At 45.4% G+C, this 24,771-nt stretch overlaps 1 protein-coding gene across 1 annotated transcript in view; it reads right to left on the bottom strand.

Annotated features, from left to right (window-relative positions):
- The window catches only part of LOC127192381 (zinc finger protein 260-like), a 55,737-nt gene that overhangs the window by 8,624 nt on the left and 22,342 nt on the right, over positions 1-24,771 (bottom strand). Inside the window, 2 exon segments of the mRNA XM_051149667.1 lie at positions 5,610-6,197; positions 6,199-6,321. Coding sequence (XP_051005624.1) covers positions 5,610-6,197; positions 6,199-6,321 — 711 coding nt within the window.

The raw sequence follows: 24,771 nt of genomic DNA, 5'->3' as shown, positions 1-24,771 counted from the left end.
AACTGAAACCAAAAAACCAAAACAGAATCCCAGACATTTGATTTTACCAATAAAGACTCAGGAGCCAGATGCTGGGGTAAAAACTTGCTAGTTCAGAGAGGCAGAGAGAGCACCCAGCTGACCTTCCTACTCAGCTCACATCTAGGAAGAAAAAGCCAAAAGCCCCTTCCCCTTCTCCACACCATCTTGAATACCCTTCCTCTCAAAGCCTCCTTCTTTCTGTTTACTCTGGTTTCCTGCTCTGCCTCTTGACCTAGGTTAACTTCATTCAATCCTGTTTACAGAGATGAAAGGTGTGTGCTAGGGATGAGCCACACCATAACCACCTGTTTACAATCAACAGAAAGTTCTTGGATTAAAAGTGTGTGTTAGGGCTGAGCCACACCAAACAAGAAACAGGGTTTTCCAGTTCACAGTCTCTGGGTTCACAATGGGATCCAATATCTTGCAATAACTTGATACCCAGGAGGTGGATATTTGAGGAGGTTTTAGGAAGTCTGACCTCACTGGGAATGAGCTTTGAGGTATCAAAAGCCCACACCACTCCCAGCTAGCATTGTGCTTGTGGATAAGGTGAGAGCTCTCAATGACTGCTCTAGCACCGTGCCTTCCTGCCTGCTCTAGCACCCCGCCTTCCTGCCTGCTCTAGCACCACACCTTCCTGCCTGCTCTAGCACCCTGCCTTCCTGCTTGCTCTAGCACCACACCTTCCTGCCTGCTCTAGCACCACACCTTCCTGCCTGCTCTAGCACCCTGCCTTCCTGCCTGCTCTAGCACCACACCTTCCTGCCTGCTCTAGCACCACACCTTCCTGCCTGCTCTAGCACCCTGCCTTCCTGCCTGCTCTAGCACCACACCTTCCTGCCTGCTCTAGCACCACACCTTCCTGCCTGCTCTAGCACCACACCTTCCTGCCTGCTCTAGCACCACACCTTCCTGTCTGCTCTAGCACCACACCTTCCTGCCTGCTCTAGCACCACACCTTCCTGCCTGCTCTAGCACCACACCTTCCTGCCTCCTCTAGCACCACACCTTCCTGCCTGCTCTAGTACCAAGTCTTCCTGCCTGTTGCCATGCTGCTTATGGACTCACTCTAAACCTGTAAACCCCAAATAAACTCTTTTTTCTGTACATTGGCTTGGTTATGCTGTCTCATCACTTCAATAGAAAAGTAGAGACCAGTTGAGGTGCTTGCTGAGGTGGAGGAAATACAGAATGGGTAGAAGAGGAATGTAGCCATAAATACCAGCCAAGGTCACATGACCAGTTGTAGAAATTAGGATTATAACAGAAATGAGAGTTTCTGTCATATTTTAAAAAAACATGTTTCTGGATACGTATACATTTTAAGCAAATACTTGTGGTTTCTTTCCTCAATTTTCTTATCATATAATGAAACAGCAATGGAGATATGAGTCGCCCTCATATTTATGTTATGAGACACAAAAAGGATGTCCTTCAAGGAACATTGCCACCTATTCTGAAATATGTATGTGTTTGCAGTTGTATGTATGAGAGTTATATCATATTAGGTGCAATTATGGCATGGTTATTGTTTTAATTTGGAAATCAAGCATGGCATAAGGATATATGATTGTGTATCAAACTGATAAGAGGTGGATTTGTAATGGCTAGCCTTGGTTTCAATTTGGCTGTATCTGGAATTAACTAAATCTCAAGCAGCTGGGCATACCGGTAATAGATTTTTCTTGATTTCATCACTTGACATGGAAAGACCCACCCTATCTTGGCTCTACCTTCTGGTGGCAGCTTACATAAAAGAACATGGAAGAAAAAAAAAGTTTGCTATTTTGCCTTCTAGGCTCTTCTCTTGCCAACAAAATCAACTACTTTGCTGCTAAGCTAATCCTGTGCTGGATCCAGATGTAGAATGCTCAGCTGTCTCTCCAGGGAAACCTATTGCTTCTGTAGTCCAACATAGACCAATGACTAGCCAGGAAAACCCATTGCTTCTGTAGTCCAACATAGACCAATGACTAGCCAGGAAAACCCATTGCTTCTGTAGTCCAACATAGACCAATGACTAGCCAGGGAGACCTATTGCTTCTGTAGTCCAACATAGACCAATGACTAGCCAGGAAAACCCATTGCTTCTGTAGTCCAACATAGACCAATGACTAGCCAGGAAAACCCATTGCTTCTGTAGTCCAACATAGACCAATGACTAGCTAAGACATCTAGTCCTGTGGACTTAACAACTGCTAGATTCTTGGCATTTCCATTGGGAGACAGCTATTGCTAGACTAGACAGGCCACAGCACATGGACCACTTTAATATATCTAGTATTAATGTTGATTTATTCTCACTTCTGTTCCTCATATTTTCTTCAAGTAAGTCTAGGACTCAGCTAGAAATATGCTTATAGTCTGTGAATTGATTTTAGGGTAAAGCCTGACAAAACTGTATCTGATATGAGGGGCATGATATACACTGCAATGCTATGCTGTTGAAGCTCCTCCCATATTCAGAACATGCCATAATATCTCTCCCCCAGTTCAAAACCAACAATGCATTTTTAGTTGGGGTACATTATTAGATGATTTTCCCAGGCTTTCTGCATTGGTAACTGTGGCGGTTTGACTAGGAATGGCCCCATAGTCTCATATATTTGAATACTTGGTCATTAGGGAGTGATGGTGCTTGACAGGGATTAGGAGGCATCGCCTTGTTGGAGGAAGTGTGTCACTGGAAGGTGGGCTTTGAGGCTTCAGAAGCTCAAGCCAGGCCTACTGGCTTATTGTCTCTTCCTGCTGCCTGTGGATCTGGCACCATGTCTGCCTTTGTGTTGCCATACTTATAATGGACCAAATCTCTGAAACGTAAACCATCCCTAATCAAATGCTTTCCTTTATAAAAAGTTTCTGTGGCATGTGTGTATTCACAGCAATAGAACACTGACTGAGACACAAGTTGGTATCAGCAACGAGGGTATTGCCCTGATAGACCCAATCACATTTCTTGTCAGTAGAATGTGGACTTCAGATTAGGAAAGCAGTCAAACACTATAAATGGAGCCGAATGGGCCATACTTGTAGAAGCATGGTAGACAGCGGGGCTGAGGGTGATTTGAACTGGAGGGTTCCACCAAGCTCAAGAGGTTTCAGAGAAGAATGCTTGTATATGGCCTAGAGATCAATCTTATGATATTCTGGTGAAGAAGGTGGCTACTTTTTGATCCTGTCTGAAGTCTGCCTGATGCTAAATTGAAGAGTTTGGATTAGTAGTGTTGACCGAGGAGATTTCGAAATAGCCTAGTATTGACTGTGTGGCTTCCTCACTAGTGGCCACACTTATGTGGAAAAGGAGCACCAAGAAGTGTAATGAAGCTAGGTCCAGTGCTTAAGGACATAAAGCTGAATGGAACAGAGGGGTAGTGATGTCAGGACAAGATCCCACTCAGCCAAGCTTCCAATTTGGCACCTCCCAGCACCTGGGAGGCAGAGGCAGGAGGATCTCTGAGTTCAAGGCCAGCCTGAACTCCAAGTTCTGTGTTCCAAGAGAGCCAAGCACAGGCAGTGAAGGAAACCATCAAGACAGTAGGCGGATGAAGACGCATTTGAGTGAGCGCACCATGTTTCAGCCCCGGCAAGCAACAGAACTGGGTAGCTTTGGTCATGTGCTTCCGGCTTTAGAGTCACAAATAGAAGAAAGGGGTATTGGAATTTCCTTCATTGGCTAAGGAAAGCTGCCGAGGCCACATGCATGTCAGGAGGTGCAGAGACATCTTTGTGTGGAGATGTGAAGGTGGAAGCATGGATTTGACTAGGGACTGCAAGATGTTGGAGAGGCCAGAGTTGTGGGATACCAGCATGAGATAGATAGATAGATAGATAGATAGATAGATAGATAGATAGATATAGGGACAGAGACAGACAGACAGACACAGACACAGACACACACACACACACACACACACACACACAGAGACAGAGAGAGAGAGAGAGAGAGAGAGAGAGAGAGAGAGAGAGAGAGAGAGAGAGAGAGAGAGAAGTGTGTTGCAGTCCACAAAGCTGAAAGGAATTGGGTATGTGAATAGTGCTTTGACATCAGACATGGAGATGCAGAATTGCCCAGCTGTGTTGGAGGAAGGTCCAACTGTGTTTCCAAATGTTAATTTTAGTGCCTGAGATCTGGTTACTGCCTTGCCATGTGCGTTGTTGTGAATGTTGAACTATCTCCTGTAGAGCCATGTGATGATAAGAAATGTTCCCCCCAATTATCCCTATTTAACTAAATAAAGATGCTGAAGCTTATGACCGAGTAGAAGAGGGGGAGGTGAAGGTTGAAGTGTTTGGGCTTGAGGGGAGGGAAAGCAGCAGAGCAGCTGGAGTGGAGGAAGACAGAGAGAGAAAGGAGTTGGGAGGAGGCAAGATGATGCTGAGCACGTGGCTGTGGAAACAGAATGAGGGAGCAGAAGCCGCCCTGGAAGTCATCAGTTTGGCAAATAGTGATTGTTTGTTAGGGGAGGTTTAAAGGTACTAGGATTAGTGTAGCTCAGAATCTGCCCAGCATAGTGCTTACAGCTTAAAAATAATTCATACTCTTTCTGCGTCAGTCATTGGAGAACTAGCTAACAGAAAACTGTTAGCATAATAATTTACTGCATCATTTAATATAGAAAGAACAATTCATCTTTCTACAACACAGCTGGGTTTTGGTCCTGATTTGGTCCAGTATTTTCTCACTATACTCCCTTTTCTATGTCTTGGAATGGTAATGTATACTCTTTGCCAATGTATGTTGGAAGTACGTGGTCTTCATTATGATTCTATAGGGGATTATAGTTCAGAGATTGCTCAAACGAGACTTTGAAATTGTAAACAGTGTTGACACTGATATATAGACTATATGGACTTTTGAAGTTGGACTAAACACATTGTGCATTGTAATATGGCTAGAAGTTTACGAAGCCAGGGAATAGATTGTGGTGATGTGAGTAGGAAAGGCCTTGTTGGAGAAAATTTGTCACTGCACTGGGGGAGGACTTTGAAGTTTTAAATGCTCAAGTGTCTCTCTCTCTTGCTGATGCCTGCCAATCCAATGAGAACTGTTAGCTCCTTCTCTGGCACTGTGGCTGCTGGCTTGCTGCTATGCTTCCCACCATGCTGATAATGGACTAGACCTCTAGAGCTATAAGTCAGCCCCAACTGAATGCTTTCCTTTATAAGAGTTGCTGTGGTTATGGTGTCCCTTCCCAGCAATAGAACAGTGGCCAAGACAGTAACACTTCCTTCAAGGTGGAGATGATGACTGACATTCAGTTAGGTTGTATTATGGAATACTTTCCTGTAGCAGTCTTAAAGATGTATTTAGTTGTTACATATACAGTGTTCTGCCTGATTGTACACCCGCACACCAGAAGAGGGCACCAGATCTCGTTATAGTCATGAGCCACCACGTGGTTGCTGGGAATTGAACTCAGGGCCTCTGGAAGAGCAGCCAGTGCTCTTAACCACTGAGTCATCTCTCCCGCCCTCCTGTAGCACTCTTAACAAGGCTTTCCTTCAGCGTGAATTTGCTGCTGGCGTTTCAACACTGACTTCTGGAAACATTCTTTTCCAATTTTTTGACAGACGAAGGTTCTTACCCTAGTGTGAGTTATGTGATGTCTAGACAATGATGGCTGGCTGTAGAAGCACGCTCCACACTCAGTGCACACGTAGGGTTTCTCGCCCATGTGAATTCGCTGATGATCTTGGAGTTGGCCCTTTGAAGCCAAGGCTTTCCCACACTCGCTGCATTTGTAAGGCTTTTCCCCAGTGTGGATCCTCCAATGTGTCTGAAGTACTGACTTCTGGCTGAAGGCTTTCCCACACTCGCTACATACATGGTGTTTTTCTCCAGTGTGAATTTTGGTGTGCAGATTGAGGGATGATCTCCGGCTGAAAGCCTTCCCGCACTCAGCGCAGGTGTAAGGTGTCTCCCCAGTGTGGATTCGGAGATGCTCCTTCAGCTGGGAGGAGTTACTGAAGGACTTCCCACAGTGGTTGCACTTGTAAGGTCTCTCCCCGGTGTGAATTCGATGATGGACCGTCAGTTGGGATGTGTGACTGAACGCTTTCCCACAGTAGCGGCATTTATAGGGCTTCTCTCCTGTGTGAGTCTGCTGATGAGATGTCAGCTGTGACCTCTGAAAGAAGGCCTTGCCACATTTCTGACAGACAAAAGGTTTCCTTCTCCCTAGTGTGAGCCATCTGATGTCTAGACAAAGGTGATTTATTGTAGATTCCCTTCCCACACTCAGCGCACACATTGGGTTTCAGCCCTGTGTGAATCTGCTGATATGATTCCTGTGCTGACTTTTGGAGGAGCAGGAGTCACTTCCCGCATTTCTGACAGACAAAAGGTCTCTCTCCTTAGTGGGAGTTAGCTGATGTCTAGGCAAAGATGTCTTATTATAGAACCCTTTCCCACCTACAGTGAATACACAGGCTTTGTTCTTCCTGTATGAATTTGCTGATGAGATGTCAACTGTGAGCTCTGAGAGAAAGTTTTCCCACATTTGTGACAGTTGAATCATCTCCCCTCAGTGTGAGTTACTTGACGTTTAGGTAAAGATGACTTGGAGAAGACCTGTTCCACCTTCACTGCACACATAGAGCTTCTCGCCATTGTGAATTCATTTATGACCTAGGAGATGGTCATTCGTAGCCAAGACTTTCTCACAGACACTCCATATGTGAGGCTTCACCACCTTGTGAGTTCGCCGATGCACATCCAGTGTGAACGAGTAGGTGAAGGCTTTGCCACAGTCCCGGCACGTGTAAGGCTTCTCCCCTGTGTGGATGCTATGGTGAGTCTTCAGTTGGGATGCATAAGCAAATGACTTCCCACACTCACTGCACACGTGGTGTATTTGTCTAACGTGGATTTTCTTGTAAACAGTGAGGCTTGCCTTTCGCTTGAAGGCTTTCCCACAGTCTCCACGTTCATAAGGTTTCCCCTTCATATGGATCTGATAATGCACTTTTTTTTTTTTTTTTTTTTTTTTTTTTTTGGTTTTTCGAGGACAGGGTTCTCTGTGTAGCCTTGGCTGTCCTGGACTCACTTTGTAGACCAGGCTGGCCTTGAACTCACAGCAATCCGCCTGCCTCTGCCTCCCGAGTGCTGGATTAAAGGCGTGTGCCACCACGCCCGGCTTGATAATGCACTTTCAGTCGGGAGGTGCAGCTAAATAATTTCCCACAAACAGTACACTGGTAAGGCTTCTCCCCAGTGTGAATCGTCTCGTGCGTGCTAAGGATGACTTCTGCTTGAAGGCTTTCCCACTCACAGGACACACGTAAGGCCTCTCGCCTGTGCGTATTGGATAATGCACCTTCAGTTGGGAGGTGTTATTAATGATGTTTATGATGGCTTCAATGAGTAGAAATACTCCTGTACCATTTATGATATGCCAAACATTAGCAACATAGCATTTAATATGTGCCAGGTAAATTTCTACATAGTCGAACGAAATTCACTGCAGCCTCAAAACCCCTCCACAAGGCAAGTGTACCCACCTCCCCATCTTACAGATGGAGAAGAAGGGAAACATAAATACTTAAGTCAGTGATGAAGATGGTTTGATATTGGTAGTGTACTGGCTAGTCTTTATGTCAACTGGGCACAGCTAGAGTCATTGCCATTAGGTAAATAATTTGAAATATAAAAACGAACAAGCAGTTTTGCTTCGGAATGTATTAACTTAGCAGACTACTAGTTCCGCCAACCCAATAGTGTCTGAGGCCTATATCAAAGGTCTCCTGTGTTTGCACTAACCCAACTGTCTGATGCTTGCACCAATGTATTTGAAAAGCATCTTAGTTTATAGCTTTCTTTGGTCTGTTATATAAACACTTCATGAGGGGGGCCTAGGGAGATGCTCAGCAGTGAAGAGCACTTCCTGCTCAGCAGAGGATGAAGGTTCAGTTCCCAGAACCCACATTGTGGTCACACCCATCTGTAATTGCAATGCTGAGGGATCTGAAACTCTCTTCTGAATTCCAAGGAAACCACACACATCACACACATAGGCTGGGCACATAGATTCATGCAGGCAACACCACACACACACACACACACACACACATACACGCACGCGCGCGCGCGCGCACACACACACACACACACACACACACACACACACACACACACAGAGTAAATAAATGTTAAACAAAAATTTTTCATGAAACAGTCACCATGTTGGAACATGAGATATGGGGTGACCTAAATATGCATTCCTTGGGCATGGTTACTTGTATTTGACTTTCTGAATAAAACTATCTCTTATCCCCTTTGAGGTGAGACTTGTGTTTCTTGCATCAACACCAGCGCTATAAAGGAATACTATACGCAGGGTAGGAAGACAGTCTTAACCCTGAGCACAGGAAGGAAATACATTTCATAAGAACAGCTAAACAAAGGAGATCTAGGGAAGAACCCATCTTGCCCAACCCCTAAATCAGCAAACCTCTAATAATAGCAGGACGAAAAGAAAAGAACAAATGACCTGATATTCCCTGCCTTAGTGTTGGCAAAGGGATTTTCAGGCTCAGGACAATTGCAATGCTAGAGTGTGTGCTCTTTGTAAAACCTCCACAAAGGGAAGGCACAGAGGACACGCCCTTCACTAGTACTATAGGTGCAAAAATGGTGAGAGGGGCGCTACTACATCTGGAGAGCTTTGCTGTTGCCCTTTTCTTTGTTCCAGATATTAGGGTTGGAGACGTTGATGCTCAGTTGGATGGGTTAAATGCAATGGATTTCATTGGGCTGAGAGGTAGCAGGTGCTAGTTGGCAGCACTGAATCGCCAAAGACAAGGTGATTGTAGTTAGCACAATGGGCAGCATAGACGTAGCAATGTCTATAATGGCCTAATCAGTAATGGTCAGCACAGGCAATGTGAATTAAAAAAAAAATCAATCAATCAATTAATTAATTTTATATCCTGATTGCAGCTTCCTCTCCCTTCTCTCCTTCTCATCCCTCCTGTTTCTCTCCTCTCAGTCACTAGATACAAAAGAAAGAAGGAGAGAGCAGGAAGATAAAGATCTTTAACCTGAATTTCTTACTTCTTGTTTGTTCTTCGAGCACAGCTACTCATAGACCACAGCCAACTCCGTGAATGACCACCAACCACCAACCTCACCTCTTGGGGCTCTAGCATTTATACACCCTCTGAAAAGTTCCCAGAATTCGAAATGTCACACAATTGCAGAAAACTATCTGCAGCAGGCAAAACCCTGCCTCTGCCAGAACACAAGGCAAAGCGTAGTCAGCCGCTGTAGACAGTCCAAACCCCCCATACCTGGGATTAAAACATAAACTTATTTTTTTAACTTATTATTTAAAATTATTTAAGAGAAGCCAAAATTCCAGAATTGTCACTGCAAAAAGATGGCTTCCACTGAGGAAGAGTCCAATAATTAAGTGGGTAGGATGACCTGTACTGTGGACAGTTTCTTTCTGCAGCCATTCTTTTCACTGCCTAATGGGCCCATGAACAAAGTGGCCAAGGTGGCAGAGATGGGGGTAATGTGTGGGCTCAACAACATGGACTCGCAGTCATCAAGGCTGACCTGGCCACAGATGCTGCTGAGTGCCAGCTCTGCCAACACTGAGCTCCAGATACAGCACCATTCCACAGCGCAGCTAGGCAGAGAGCCCGTGGTGGGTTAACTACTACTACAGCAGATGGACCACTTCCTCCACGGAAAGGGAAACACTGTCCTTAAAGGAGTACGTACTCATTCTGGTTATGGATTTGCCTTTTCTGTATGCACTGCTTTGCCAATGCGCCATCCATGGACTTACAGACTGCTTTATCCACTGTCATGGCATTCCACAGAGCGTTTCTCTGAAGAAGGAACTCACTTCACAACCAGAGAGTGTGACAGTGGACCCACGATCATGGAATCCACTGCATTACCATGTTTCCCACCACCCTGAAGCAGCTGGCCTGACAGAAAGATGGAACGTCCTTTCAAGGCCACAGTTGCAATGCCAATTAGGTGGCAGATTGGAGGTCTGGGGAAGGTCTCTCTAGAACGTGGTATATTCTTTGACTCAATGTCCAATATATGTTAACGATTTCTCTCATAGCAAGGTTTCTTTGGTCCAAGCATCAAGGGATGGAAAAAAGAATAGTTCCACTGACTTGATAGTCAGGATTAGGAATTTTTTCTTTTGCTTCCTGTTCCCAAGACCTTACATTCTGCTGGGTTAAAAGTTTTGGGTCCAGAGAGGGGAGTGCTCCTGCCAGGAGCCACACCAAACATTCTATTGAACTAAGACTTCCCTCTGTCCACTTTGGGCATCTGATGCCTTACGCCAACCGATTAAGAAAGGAATAACAGTGTTAGGAGGCGTAATTGATCCATGTTACCATGGAGAAATTTATTGCTTCTCCACAATAGAAATAAGAAAGATTTTGTCTGGAGTGAAGTGATCCTCTCAACCCTAAAGCTCAAGGTGTCTTTTGGTGGTACCATGTCCTACGATTAAATGTCCAGGGAAAACTACGACAGCCTAATCCAGGAAGGATATTAAAGGGCTCTACTGGCAGGATTGAAAAGAGTCAAGACACACTGAGGTGCTTGCTGAGGAGGAGGAAACACAGAATGGGCAGCAGAGGAAGTTAGTTATACATACCAGGTAACACCATATGGCTAATTGCAGAAATGAGGATTATAATTGACACAAGTGTTTCTGTTGCTTTGTTAAGAATGCATTTGCACAAATACTTTCGTTTTCTTGTCTTGATTTCTTTGTGGCATGCACTCGGCAGGTCACGTGGGGGTGTGTGTGATCCCACCAGTGGAAGTTCAGGTCAACAAGGATCTCACGGCTTTTGACAGTGAAAGGCAGGAAAGAGCTGGAGCCATGTCAGGATGCTTCATGAGAACCAGGCATGGGGCTCCTGCTCCCTCGAGGGGCTGGTGTGAAGGGAAGGTGCCAATTCTAAGCGATGTCTTCCACGCACATGGTGATGTTCAGCAGGCTTGAATACAAGCTTGTAGAGGGAGGAGAGGACCAGATGCACCATGTTAATGCAATGCCGGGGAAAAGTGACACCCACAAGGGCGGGAACAGTGAGAACACACAGCAAGTGAGAAACAAAACTATTCCCAAGGACTATAGCAACAGCAGAGGTTTGCTTATTAATTGTGGTAATTTATTTGAATCACCCTTGGATATTTTCACAAGACACTTTCAGCTTATTAAAGTAAATGTAGAAACTAAAAATTTGAGATTAGAGAGAGATGACTCAGCGTTTAAAAATCACTTTACTGCTCATGCAGAGTACCTGGGTTTAGTTCCTAGCACACACACAACCTTTTGTAACGGTTCTTGGACCCTCTTTTCTGCACTCCTCAGGCACCAAGAACACACACAGTGCACAGACATATAGGCAGGCAAAATATAAATACATTTATTGATATATAAGCAAAATTTTTAAATTAAAAGTTAGTGTCCTGGGGTATATTGCAGTTTCCATGGATACTCACCTCTTCCCCTTATCATTATCTTAGTTATGTTGTTGGCAAACAGAAGTTGTGTTTATTTATGAAACGTGAGCTGTAAAGCTCACTGAAATGCTGAATCTGACTGTGTAACGTGAGTCGCCTCACACCCTCACTCACAAACACCTTGATGCTTGTAACAAACACTTGTGTGCTCTTGTGGAGATTCACTGGCTTCTCGTCCTGTTTGTTGTTGTTTTGCTTTGTCATCAGAAAATTTGAAATTTAATCTGAGCAATTTTGAAATATGCAGCTCAAGTGTGGACAGCATGCTGTGTGGCTGATTTCCAGGACGTATTTCTCTCTCAAATGGTCACTTGCAGCTTCACCAAACTGCAACTCTTGCCTTCACTCTGCCACCAGCCACCGCCTGTGGCGTTTAGTTTTCCCTGTGAGCTGGGACTTTTTTGATTGCACATAAATTGTCACAATGTGGTAACTATCTTTCTGTGTCTGTCTTGTGTAATAGTCTCCAAATTCATCTGTTAGCAAATGATGGATTTTTCTGCTTTTTAAGTCTTCTTCTTCATCGTTACTTTCTCCTTCTTATCATCATCATCATCGTCATTGTCATCATCACTCTTTTCCTTTTCCCTCCTCTTCTCCGTTCCTTCACCCCCTCTCCCTTCTTTTTCTTCCCCTTCTCTCCATGCATTTATCTTTTCCAATCCCCCACGGATGGACATTCAGTTTGGTTCCATTTCTTGGCTGCAATGGGCTGAGGTGCAGGTGTCTCCTTGAGGCACTGACTCCATCCCTTTAGCTGTCAGCATTTCCAGGACAGGTCTGCACTGGGGCCATTCTGTTTTAATTGTTTTACAGTGGCTGATGAGCACAGTAGCTGTACTAACTTATGTCCCCACAGTAGTGTTGAAAAGATTTCCTTTGCCTCACATCCTTGGAACCCTCATCGTTTAAAAATTTAATTTATTTTTATTTTAATGTGTATGGATGTTTTGCCCGTGTCCAGACAGTATTCACTGAAGTCAGAAGAAAGCATCAGATCCCCTGGAACTGAGGTTGTTAGGAGTTGCCATATGGCTTCTGGAAGGTGAGCCCACATTCTCTGGAAGAACAGGTAGTGCTCTTAACCACTGAGTGATCTCTCCAGCTCATCTTTCCTTTTTTATAAAGGCTGTCACAACAATGGGTAGGTGCCATGCGCCATAGTGTTAATTAGAGTCCGTAGCTTGGTCCTTTTTTATCTACCAGTGTCTCTATATATCTCCTTCTAAGTCCTACAGATGTAGACAGATTTTAATAATGTTCTTTACTTTCAGCTTAGGTCATTTTTATGTTCCTTCTGTAATGTGTGTCTCCTTTCCTAGTGCAAAAAAAGCTCAAGTAACTTTCATGTAGTTCATAAAATTCTTAAAGTTTATGTATGTATTACATGTATATATTTACCAGGACAGATACTTGTTTCTTTTAAGATGTTATTTGTGAGTGCATGTGTGTGTGCGTGCATGCGTGTATGTGTGTGTGTGTGTGTGTGTGTGTGTGTGTGTGTGTGTGTGTGTGTGTGTCTGATCTCCTGCAGCTGGAGTTACAGGTCATTGTGAGCTGTCTGATCTGAGCTCTGGAAACTGAACTCAGGTTTTTTGTTTGTTTGTTTGTTTGTTTTTTCAAGAGCAGCAAGTGCTCTTAACCACTGAGCCACTTCTCCAGCCCCCAGGATGTGATGTGAATGCAAGACTTCAAAGATTCTAGGTCAGTGCAAGAAGTACACCCTTCGATACTCCCCCAAGCCGCTGTGACTTTTATTTTGAAATACAGTCTCTCTGAGTTGCTCAGTTTGGCCTTGAGGATACCCCGACAGTCCAGGCTGGCCTGGACTGTGTGATTCTCCTGCTCCAGTTGGTGAAGTTGTTTGAGAGTCTAAACCTTTGTCACCAAGGCTATTAAAACGCAAGTCTATTTTTCAATTTATCTTTTGTTTCCTGTGGTTTTATAATACCTTCCGAAGTATTATTTCATAGACCAGTGTCACACGAGCCAGTGATGTTTCCATCAGCACTTAGGGGTCCATCAACTTTGAGCTAGTTTAGATTGTGGTGGTGGGTCACTGACAGCAGCTGTTTTCCAGAAGGGGAGGGGGCTGAAAAGAGGAAGTTGAGGAGTTGAATGGGTCAGTACGTGGGAACCGGGAACCGGAAAGTCTGATTGCAAACAAAGAAGAGAATGGCTGTGGGGAGGAAGCTTTACTTCCTTATTCTTCTGTGGTTTCTGAGAACCTCTGTCCTAAAGAACCTCTGATGGCACCTGACCCAGTCACATACAGTGGTCACCAGAAACACAGACATCTCTCTCTCCTGGTTCAGGGGCACCTGGTACCTATCGGTGCATCTCGTGGCTGTTCCTCTGTAGAATGGATGGGTTTGTCTCTTTCCCAGTTTAGGGGGGGGGGGCTTTGGACATCCTGGTCTGCCCCACGACTCCCATCTCTGCCTCTGAGGTCACGAGGCCTCACCTTGAATGTGCATCCGTCTCCCTCTAGCAACTGGATGGATAGCACAGGATGTCCCACTGCACAGGGCTCTTCTCTCTTACTCACATCTGCTTCTCTAAGACTTTTTTAATAAGGAAAAAATAAAACAGGTTTTAAGAAGTGAGTGGAGCTTGGGTTCCCATAGGTGTGTGCAGCCTGCTAAGCTGCCCTGTGTCCATCTTCCCCAGGGGCCATCCCTGTGTCCATCCTCCCCGGGGGCATCCCTGTGTCCATCTTCCCAGGGCATCCCTGTGTCCATCCTCCCCAGGGCATCCCTGTGTCCATCCTCCCCAGGCATCCCTGTGTCCATCCTCCCCAGGGCATCCCTGTGTCCATCCTCCCCAGGGCATCCCTGTGTCCATCCTCCCCAGGGCATCCCTGTGTCCATCCTCCCCAGGGCATCCCTGTGTCCATCCTCCCCGGGGGCATCCCTGTGTCCATCTTCCCCAGGGCCATCCCTGTGTCCATCTTCCCCAGGGGCATCCCTGTGTCCATCTTCCCCAGGGCATCCCTGTGCCCATCTGCCCCAGGGACATTCCTGTGTCCATCTTCCCCAGGGACATCCTTGTGTCCATCTGCCCCAGGGGCATCCCTGTGTCCATCTTCCCCAGGGGCATTCTTGTGTCCATCTTCCTCAGAGACATCCCTGTGTCCATCTGCCCCAGGGGCATCCCTGTGTCCATCTTCCCCAGGGACATTCCTGTGTCCATCTGCCCCAGGGACATTTCTGTGTCCATCTTCCTCAGGGACATCCCTGTGTCCATCTTCCCCAGGGGCATCCCTGTGTCCATCTGTCCCAGGGGTCAGCAGCCTGCATCCTGAATGGATTGTAAAGGCTGAAAAGTGACTCAGAGGAGAAAATATTTAAGAATAGGTGTTGTAGCCACAGTTTATGATTCTTAAAACAGTGCACAGGCATCCAGACATAATTCCAGTTTTAATAAAAAGTAGCCATTCTACATCAAGGAAACAACTAAAAATGATAACATGTCAAAGTTAAGTGAAAGAAAAGGTAAAACCCAAATGAAACGATCATAATGAGCTGTTGCTGTCCAGAGGCTGTTTGTGTTTGGTTCCTGGGTTTCCACAGGGACATTTAAAAAAACCACACACATCTGTTTTGTGAAACGGTATAGAAGACACTATCATAAAACAAATTTGTGGAGGTCAGGGAACAACTAGCAGGAGGTGGTTCTCTCCTCCCAGTGTGGGGGATCCGGGGATCAACCTTGTGTTGTCAGGCTTAGTGGCAGCATCTTTACCCGCTGAGCCTTCTTGTCTCTTTAAGGATTCCTTACCTGTTTGTAATATTGTAATATATTGTAATCATGTTATCTCATGATAGTCACCGCTATTACCCACCACCTTTTCTCCATGCTCCCTTTGAATCTCTTCTTCTTCTCCTCCTCCTCCTCCTCCTCCGTCTTCTTTCTTCTTCTCCTCCTCCTTCTTTTTGTTTTTTTAAGACAGGGTTCTCTGTGTAGCCTTGGCTGTCTTGGACTCACTTTGTAGACCAGGTTGGCCTTGAACTCACAGTGATCTGCTGGCCTCTGCCTCCCAAGTCCTAGGATTAAAGGCGTGCGCCACCACACCCGGCCTCTTCTTCTTACATGTTGCTTGCCTACTTTGATCTTGTTATAAGTGACTGTTCTGCAGCCTACAAACTGCCATCTAGTGGAGTTCAACTGTGTCCTCTTGTGAAAGATCACTGTAGCTGGGCTGCAGAGAGGGGGAGAGTACATTTCTCTAACCTGCCAACACTGCATGTGGCCTGGGGAGGGGGTAGATTACATAGAGTCTGGGGAAACACTCACTGATGTTAGTTAGATAACGCACCTTGAAGAACAAGCCAACAGGGGCATGGCTGCCTGTGTTCTATAACCCAGCAGATAGCTTTCTGTAGCTCATTGTTATAAGTATCAAGGACGGCTTCACAGATATGTACAGATGCTCGTGGTGGCCCACAGTGGTAAGGGCTCACAGGTAAGTGGCCACATCACGTACTTCAGGAACTGAATGGGTTGTCAGTGACCCACAGGGCTAGTCTTGTAGTGAAGCAAACTTTCAGAAGGATTACGATTACTCCTGCGCCTACAAGGATGAGGAACCTCTGAGATCCAAGCAGAAAGGAACAGTGCATGGTCTGGAGTTAGGGGAGGAGAGGAGCCCAAATGGAGCAGGGTTTGAGGGCCATAGACTTTAAGACCTGATGTGGATCCAATCACAAAAGAGAGAAGTCCACAGACAGCTCCTCATCACTCAGAGTCCTGAAATGAAGTGGAAGAAGCAAGAAGGCTGGTGGGAGTCGGTCAAACCCCAGCACACCGTTTAGGGGACCTTGCCCATAGATTGCACATGTCCTGTCATGGAAGAGATAGCATGTATGACGTGGCAATACGACCTTCCTGTAGGTCAGATCTAGGCATGGTGCACAGGGTGGCAGATGCTTGCTCTGGTGGCCCAGTCTTTCCCTTCCTACTCTCCTTCCATCTTGGACACTGCCCCATCTCATAGACATCCTTGACACTCTGTGGACTGTGCCCTGGGCAACTGCTTGTGAGAACACATGGCGTCCTCTGGAGGATGCCAGGTGCCAGTTTCCTCAGCTGCAGTGACAGAGGACCACACTAAGTAGATCAAACCACACGTTTGCTTTCTCGGCTGTGAGACTGAAAGTCCCGTAACGGGCTGCACACAGGGCGGCTTCCTTCTCTGGCCTGTGTTGTGTCCTCACGTGCTTCATTGTGCATATGAGTCTTCTAATAAGGACACAGGCATTTTAGATTAGAGCCTTGCTAGTCACCTCGGCTAACTGGCTGTCTTTTCTAACCTTGTTCCAGATACGCTCACATCTGAAGGACTGGAGGCTGAGACTTCTGTACATGAACTTGCACAGAATCCAACGCACACCATGATGCTGCAGAGCTGCACACATCTGACTGCACACAGAGTGCTCTTGCCCCTTCCTCAGACAGGGCCACAGGCAGTCAGGAGCCCAGCCCACGCCAGCAGCCTCCACGCCGGCAGCCTCCATGCCAGCAGCCTCCATGCCCCTCCATGCCAGCAGCCTCCACACCAGCAGCCTCCACACCACCAGCCTCCACGCCAGCAGCCTCCACGCCAGCAGCCTCCGTACCTAGACATTCTTGTGAGGCCTCAAAGGAAAACAAAGATCCTCCCTTTCTCCCCACTACTGAGAACCCTCCATCTGTCCCCCAGGAGCTGGCCCAGAGAGAGCATCTCCCTTCCTGGAGCTGTTGCTGGGGACTCACCTGTACCACACCTGGGTTTTCTGATTTAAATATGGGACGTTCATGAGGAACAGCTTAGTCAAGCCTCCTCCCTATGCTTGTGAGGATATTCATGAGAGACCAACAGCTTTCATCTGAACTGATATGTTTTCCCTCCAGTCACTGAACACTGGGGGTAATTTTAAGTACCATTCATGTTAGTGTATGGGGGATTCAACTGGCCCACCTTCAGGGTCCTAACACATCTTAATTGTGCTGCCACAGCTGGGTGTGCCAGGGGTGTGCGGGGATAAAAAACCACCCTCCCCAGTCTGGGTTCCAGCTTTCCTCCTACCCCATAGTATCCTTCTTGCTCTGTATCCCGCGTGCTCCCTTCTCTCTCTCCCCCCTGGCCCCTTTCCATCTGTCCTCATAAACCTCCTTTATACCAGATCTGTTGTATGAGTGTAATCATCTTTACATATCCTAACACTGGTGCCATGAACGGGGGCCGCGCTCTCCTGGTGTCTGGCCACTGCGATCTCTTCTGCCACTGTACTTGCTGGCAACAGATTTGCTTTCTGGTCCACTGGTCCACTAGGTTTCCACCCAACACTGGCAATTGGTGAGTTAAAGGATTCTCTGGGTCTGGCCACTTCCCTGGGTGAGGTTTCATTCTGCTAGCATGTTTTTTTTGTGTTTTGTTTTTGTTTGTTTGTTTTTTCTTCCTCTCTCACCTTCATTTTAAAAAGATTTATTTATTTATTATGTATACAGTGTTCTGCCTGCAAGTACATCTGCACTCCAGAAGAGGGCACCAGATCTCATTATAGATGGTTGTGAGCCACCATGTAGTTACTGAGAATTAAACTCAGGATCTCCAGAAGAACAGTCAGTGTGTTAACCTCTGAGCCTCTCTCCAGCCCCTCTCTCACCTTCTTGGCTTCTCAAAATTCTGGTACTGGGTAACCGTGTCAGCTCATGCGTCTAGCATGGGCCCATGTCTGACAGAGTGACAACTTGGCAGGACACCTTGTGCCTATCTTATTGACCATCAGAACTGTGTCCTGACATACCTAGCTTGTAAATGTATCAAATCTGGCCTCAATATACTGGCCAAGTGATCGGGGGAATACGAAGCATCTCTCCTTTCCTTATTCCTTTTTCTTTGCTCCAAATCCTGTTTCATTCCAGCTGGTCTCTCTTCCATGCTGTGAATGTCTTGCCTCTAAGTGTGCAACAGGTCGGAGCCAGATGGGAACAGGACTACAACAAACACACCCTCTCACCTGCAGCTGCTCCAAACCCCGCCGATGATCTAACCGTTCCCGAGCTGTGTGGATCATCTGTCTATGAGTTTGATCCCAATTCTTGCCAGAGTTCAACTCCTCCACGTGGCTCTCACTCTCTGCCTGCCACATGGACACACTCTCTCTCTCCCCACTCCTGCAGCTGCTCTGCAGGGATCCAAGGGCTCTCTTCTCTCCCTTCATGGACTACAAATTGGCACACTTGATTTCCACATTCTCACCGCCATAGATAGACAATGATTCTCAAATATCTGATTTGCCCTAGGTTCCCAAAGTCTCTTATCTCTAAGGCTCTTCTTCCTCCTCACCTTAAAATTTTTTATCTCTGATTTCTTTGCACTCTACTTTCAAAAGAAAAATAAAATTTAAGATTATTCTGTAAACCCTTACCTAAGGATTTATACAAAGTGCAGATTGGGTAATGGTTTAAAATCTATTATAATCTATAGCAATATTTGACTTCAGTTGTATAGGAAAAGGCTTATAATTAAATATACACATGTAAGGCTTATAAATATAATATATATATATATATATATATATCTATGTCTGTTAGGCCATATGTATGTGTGCATACATGTATATGTGTATATAACTTAAATGCAACCCTCATGTAAAGATATATCTGTCTATCACAAATGTTTTTAATTAGCAACCATGTTGACCACATGGCCTGCAACCTGCCAATGTGACTGCACCACCTTAAGAAAACCACATGGTATAAAGCAACATTTATAAAACTTCTTAGTCCTAATAAACTCTGTTTATTGTTTTATCTCCTTTTAGACTAAGGAATCAAGTCTCATTTTAAATTGGTATGGATTTTATATACTAGAAATTCAAATGTTGTTTAAATATAGATAATTTAAAGCTTTATACTGTTCTACTGTGTTGCCAGCTCTGGAAATGGATTATTGCTCACCCTTTTCCAGACCCAGACATGTTTTTAAAGTTCAGGGTCAAAAACAGGATTATTGACTTATAAATCATTGATTTTAATTAAAACTCATAACTTGGGTTAGTAGTTAGATAATCTTACACTAAGTGACATGCTTTCAAAGATACTTTTAGTATTAATTTTAGAGATGCTCAATTCTAACATTTACATTGTTAGAACCTGGTTTTGATTACTAAAAATTATGACTATGCTGTTTTCATTTTCAAAAGGCTTTAAAAAATCACTGCCTTAAAACATGTTTAGCCTTGCTCTTGCTGGTGTTATTAAGTTCTAATATAGTTTAGACTTTTATGAGCTATAGGTTTTTTTTTCTTAAAACTAAATCATATGAGAAACTGTTATGCTCTGCAGTGGTATGCCATGTTCCACACAAGAGAGCCCTCCTTGGGACAGAACATGGCCTACACCATACCTTCCTCACAGGGTGCAGCCTTAGAGACCTCAAGCCGCCGAGGAGCCTTCAGGAGCATCCCTTTAACCTGGAAGACTGCTTCTATGGATCCATGAGGGCAACTCTCAGAGTCTTCCTGTGCCAATAGGCAGTGGGTACCCTGCTGTGTGTGAGTCTCCCTTATAATGACTTGTCTGATTTTGCAGTAAGAGACCTGGGACCAAGTCTCTGTCCCTCCATTTACTAACATTTACTGTCACCTCTGTGTCTTAATTTCCTATTCATTAAAGCGACCCTTTATCCTCCTCTGACTTCTCGTGTTTTTCTCTTCCTCTTCTTCCTTCGTCCCTTTCAGTCTCTCTCTGTCTCTCCCTCTCCTTCTGGTATCTTCTTTCCATGCAGCTTCTTTTGCCCCACTCATCTTCCCTCCCTCAGGTTTGTTTTGCTACTTTCAAAATCATGCATTAATATTTCTAGACTATTCTAAAACTCAGACTTGATGACAGTCAAGCCTTTTCCTAATTCCCCAACCCCACAAATTCATGTAAAAAGATCTTCACTTGCCAAGAGCCGTCCTGTTGAAGGAGCTCATTAGGCACGTGGGCTTTTGAGAAGGTGATCAGTATTTTGCAAGGTCTGTACCATGCTTCCAACCTCTGACTACCCGGTCAGTTTGCATCGCTGCATCTCTCTAAAATCTGGCATTGGGGCTGGGCATGGGTGGCACATGCCTTTAATTCCAGCACTTAGGGAGGCAGGGGCAGGTGGATTGCTGTAAGTTTGAGGCCAGCCTGGTCTACAAAGCGAGTCTAGGACAGCCAAGACTACATTCAAGGCCAGCCTGATCTACAAAGTGAGTCCAGGATAGCCAAGGTTACACCAAGAAACCTTATTTTGAAACCAGTCACAAAGAAAAGGAAAAAAAATCTGGCATTGGTGCAAACTGTCACTTTTTGGGCATTGACCAGTTCTGATTGAGCAAACTTCCTACAGGATCTTGTTGAAGATGTACTGTTGTTCAGATGAATTAATCCCTGACTATGAAATTCCTGATTTGTTTGTTTATTTGTTTTTTGGTTTCTCAAGACAGGGTTTCTCTGTGTAGCCTTGGCTGTCCTAAACTAGCTTTGTAGACCAAGCTGCCCTCAAACTCACAGAGATCCACCTGCCTCTGCCTTCCAAGTGGAATTCCTGATTTGATTCAAATAGTTTAAAAAGTTAAATTGCTTTAGATCTTCTAAAACAATTTTAGAGAGCTTATGGCTGCAATAAATACCTTTGTGGACCTCCAGATGCCTCACTGGGGGATAGCCTTGAAGCAGATTTGTGGCCTCAGATAAACCTTCACTCTAGAATGACACCACAAATGCTGGTACACCACAAATATAGGCAGGTTGGTTTAAAGTTCCCATGAACCCAAGATATAATGGTGCTACCTAGAAATGTCTAAATTAAGCATGAACCTTAATGTCTAAAAACACAAACTATTCTGGTGTAATTCCTTATACATTGTCACTTTGTGGCAGCATATGCTGTCATTTTAAATGTACTCTGTTTCTTAGAATGAAAGACAGATAAAATTATTGTCCTGAACTCATTATTAACTAAGAGATAGTTGTTAATGTCCGTCTGTGGCCTGGGAATGTCCAGGGTAGGGTCTCTGGGGCTGGATGCGGATTCCCCTCCAGTGCTTCATCTCATGGGCTGGCCTGCTCGCTGATGGCCCAGGCAATGGATCAGGACCGAAAGAGGAAAGAGCGAAGGGAGCCCAGGGTTCCTTCTCTAGAGACTGGCTGTACTGTGGCCAAGGAGGAAAATTTAAGCTGACTACAATTTTCCTACAGCCAAGGCTGTAAAAGCAGCTTCTAGTCAGAAACTGCAGGGGAGCTTAAAAGGAGGTTCTTTGATCTATAGCTAGGCATCTTTGCGAAGATCTCCAGGAAGCGAATGTAAACTTAGGCCTGCTAGTCCTAGAAGGCTGATGGTAAATCTCTGAGGCTGCTAACTTATTCGTGAATCTACAGGGGAATAAGAGATAAGAGAGATAGAAAATAAACCACTCATACACACATAAGTTAGGCATCTTAACCTCAGTTGGATGAAGTTAATCTTCCCAATTTCAATGCCATTTATTGTTGTCACTATACTTATAGTTCTGAGAAAAGAGAATTACCTCATAGTCAAAAAGGGAATTAATCACAAAAACAGATGAATTCCAAAATACAACAGGTTACATGTTTTAAAACTAAAAATTTCATGTCTATGTATCCATTATAAGTTCATGTTGAGTTCAGCGTAACAGAGGTTGACAAGGCCTAAATGTTAACAGAGGCTAAAAGTTATAAGAATATGTCTTTTCAATTAGGACTGACCTGGCCACACATTTTCCAACTATCTCTTAGTTCATAATGAGTTCAGGACAGACTCCTCCTGTGGCCTCTCCTGTCAACCTGAAGCTGGTGTCACCTGTGCTGGCACATTGTTTTCCCTGTGTGTCTCTATGCCCAAAGCTCCTCTTCCAATGAGAACACAATTGTATTGGATTAGGGCCATGCTAATTGACCCACAACTGCTCTTTAAACAGCTTGTTCTAGACACAGTTACGGTCTGGGAGGTTGAAGTTTTACCCAGTCCATCCCATGATGCTGTGCAAGTGGAGACCTGTGACTTCGCACAGAGTAGTTCCCTCTCTTCCTTAGGTAGCACAAAGGGGATCAGGAAGAGCAGCCCCTAACGATCCTTGGAAAACCTCACAGGAGGAATTCTTGCAATGACTCTCAGAATGAACGTTGAGGAGAGACAAGGTGGCCCATGTGAATTCTGCCCCAAGGCACACACTCAACAACTGCAAAGCACATTGTCCTCCGTCCTCTCATTGGATTCAAAGAAGCTGGGGGCTTCTCAGCCATGGATTCTTTTGCTGCGATAAAACAGGGCAAGAAGCAAGATGGTGATTCAGGGGGATATAAGAAGGCAAGTAAAAAGCATCCAGGAGGTGGCCCTGGGGAAGCGAGAGCAGGAGAGCTTGCCTCACCCCTCACTGGCTGCGGCACTCAAGAGAGCAGGCCTTGTACCTCACCTGGGAAGCACAGCAGAGCTTGCCCTCATGGTGTGGGTACTGATGAGCTTCTCAAGGGCATGAATACGGGAGAGCTGGCTCTACCCCTCACTAGCCTTCAGTGGTTCAGGAAAATGAGAGATAGGCCCACTGCTAGGCTGGGCAGCATGGGAAAGCTGGCCTTGAGGGCATGAGAGCAGGTGAGCTGATCCCACTCCTCATCAGCTGTAACACTCAAGAGTGCAGGCTCTGCACCTCACCTAGGTAGCACAGTCGAGTTAGCCCTGGTGGTGTGGATGCGGTAGAGCCAGCCCCGAGGGCGTGATAATTGATGAGCCAACCTTTCTCCCTTACCTGGACAGTTTTGAAGAGCTATCCCAGGTGGCATGTTTGCGGGACAGCTAGTCCTGATGGAGTGAGTGTGGGAGAGCTGTCAGGCTGACCAACTCAGCTACCACCCAGGCTCAGATCCAGAGCTTTGAATCTCCCCGCTCTAACATCTACCCCACCTTTTGAACAGCTGGAGTGCATAAAGGGGCTGGTCCTTCAGAACCGAAGCTGCAAGGTCTCCACAACACAGAGCAACAACAGGATATCTGAGATGAATCCCAGTAAGGATCCAGTAATGAAAGGAAAGCAGAAGCCAGAGGCCTCAAACCAGACAAATGACTCACTGCAAGGTTCATTTGTAAGAAGGGCTGTTTGGGCAAAAGTGGATACTGTGTAACACACCATCGCAAACGACAGGCTCCGTGGCAAGATGTTTTGTTCCGTTTGTTTGTTTTCTCTGGGGCAGGGTAGGGATTAGAATGGAGGGGTGGGGAGATGAGTGGGAATGGGGTGCATGATGTGACATTCACAAAGAATCAGTAAAAAATTTAAAAAAAAAGAAAAAAAAAAGAAAGAAAAATCTGGTGAGGGGTGCAAGGTAGTAAAGAGCACCCCTCCATGGCTTCTGCATCAGTTCCTGCCTCCAGGTTCCTGCTGTGACTTCCTGGGATGTCCAACAACTTAAACCTTTCCTCTCCCAGTTGTTTTTGGTCAGGGCGCTTTATCACAGCCATAGAAACCCTAAGACAAATAAAAAAAATTGTTACCAGATCTTTCTTCCTGCTGCCTGATGATCCAGATGAAGAACTCTTAGCTCCTTCTCTGGCACCATGCCCACCTGTGGGCCACCGTGTTTTACGTCATGATGACAACGGACTAAACCTCTGAACTGTAAGGCAGCCCCAATGAAATATTTTCTCTTTATAAGAGTTGCTGTGGGGCTGGAGAGATGGCTCAAAGGTTAAGGGCGCCACCTGCTCTTCCCGAGGTCCCAAGTTCAATTCCCAGCAACCACATGGTGGCTCACAACCATCTATAATGAGAGCTGGTGTCCTCTTCTGGCATGCAGGGGTATGTGCAAGCAAAGCAATAAATATTTAGAAAAAAAAAAAAAAAGAGTTTTGTGATCATAGTATCTCTTCACAGAGATAGAAACCTTAACTAAGACAGAAGTTGGTACTGGGACTAGGTACTGCTGTGATAGGCTCGACCATGCTTTTATTTGGAAGAATACACTTTGGGACTTTGGTCTAGAAGAACAATTGGGCATTTTAAACAGGGCTTAATGGACCATAACAGTAGGACCATGGAAGACAGTGGTGCAGAGGGTGATTTAAACCAAGTGGGTCAGCCACAAGAGGTTTCAGAGGAGAAGAATATTATTAACTGGCCTAGAGACCATTCTTATGATAATTTGGCAAAGAATCTGTCTAGATTTTTGGCCCTTGTCCAAAAAGTCTGCCTGATGCTAAATTGAAG

The sequence above is a fragment of the Acomys russatus genome, chromosome 7, assembly GCF_903995435.1.
Source record: "Acomys russatus chromosome 7, mAcoRus1.1, whole genome shotgun sequence".
NCBI classification, from domain to species: Eukaryota; Metazoa; Chordata; class Mammalia; order Rodentia; family Muridae; genus Acomys; species Acomys russatus.
Note: the sequence above shows the minus strand (reverse complement) of the source record. Positions and strands in the feature narration are given on the sequence as shown.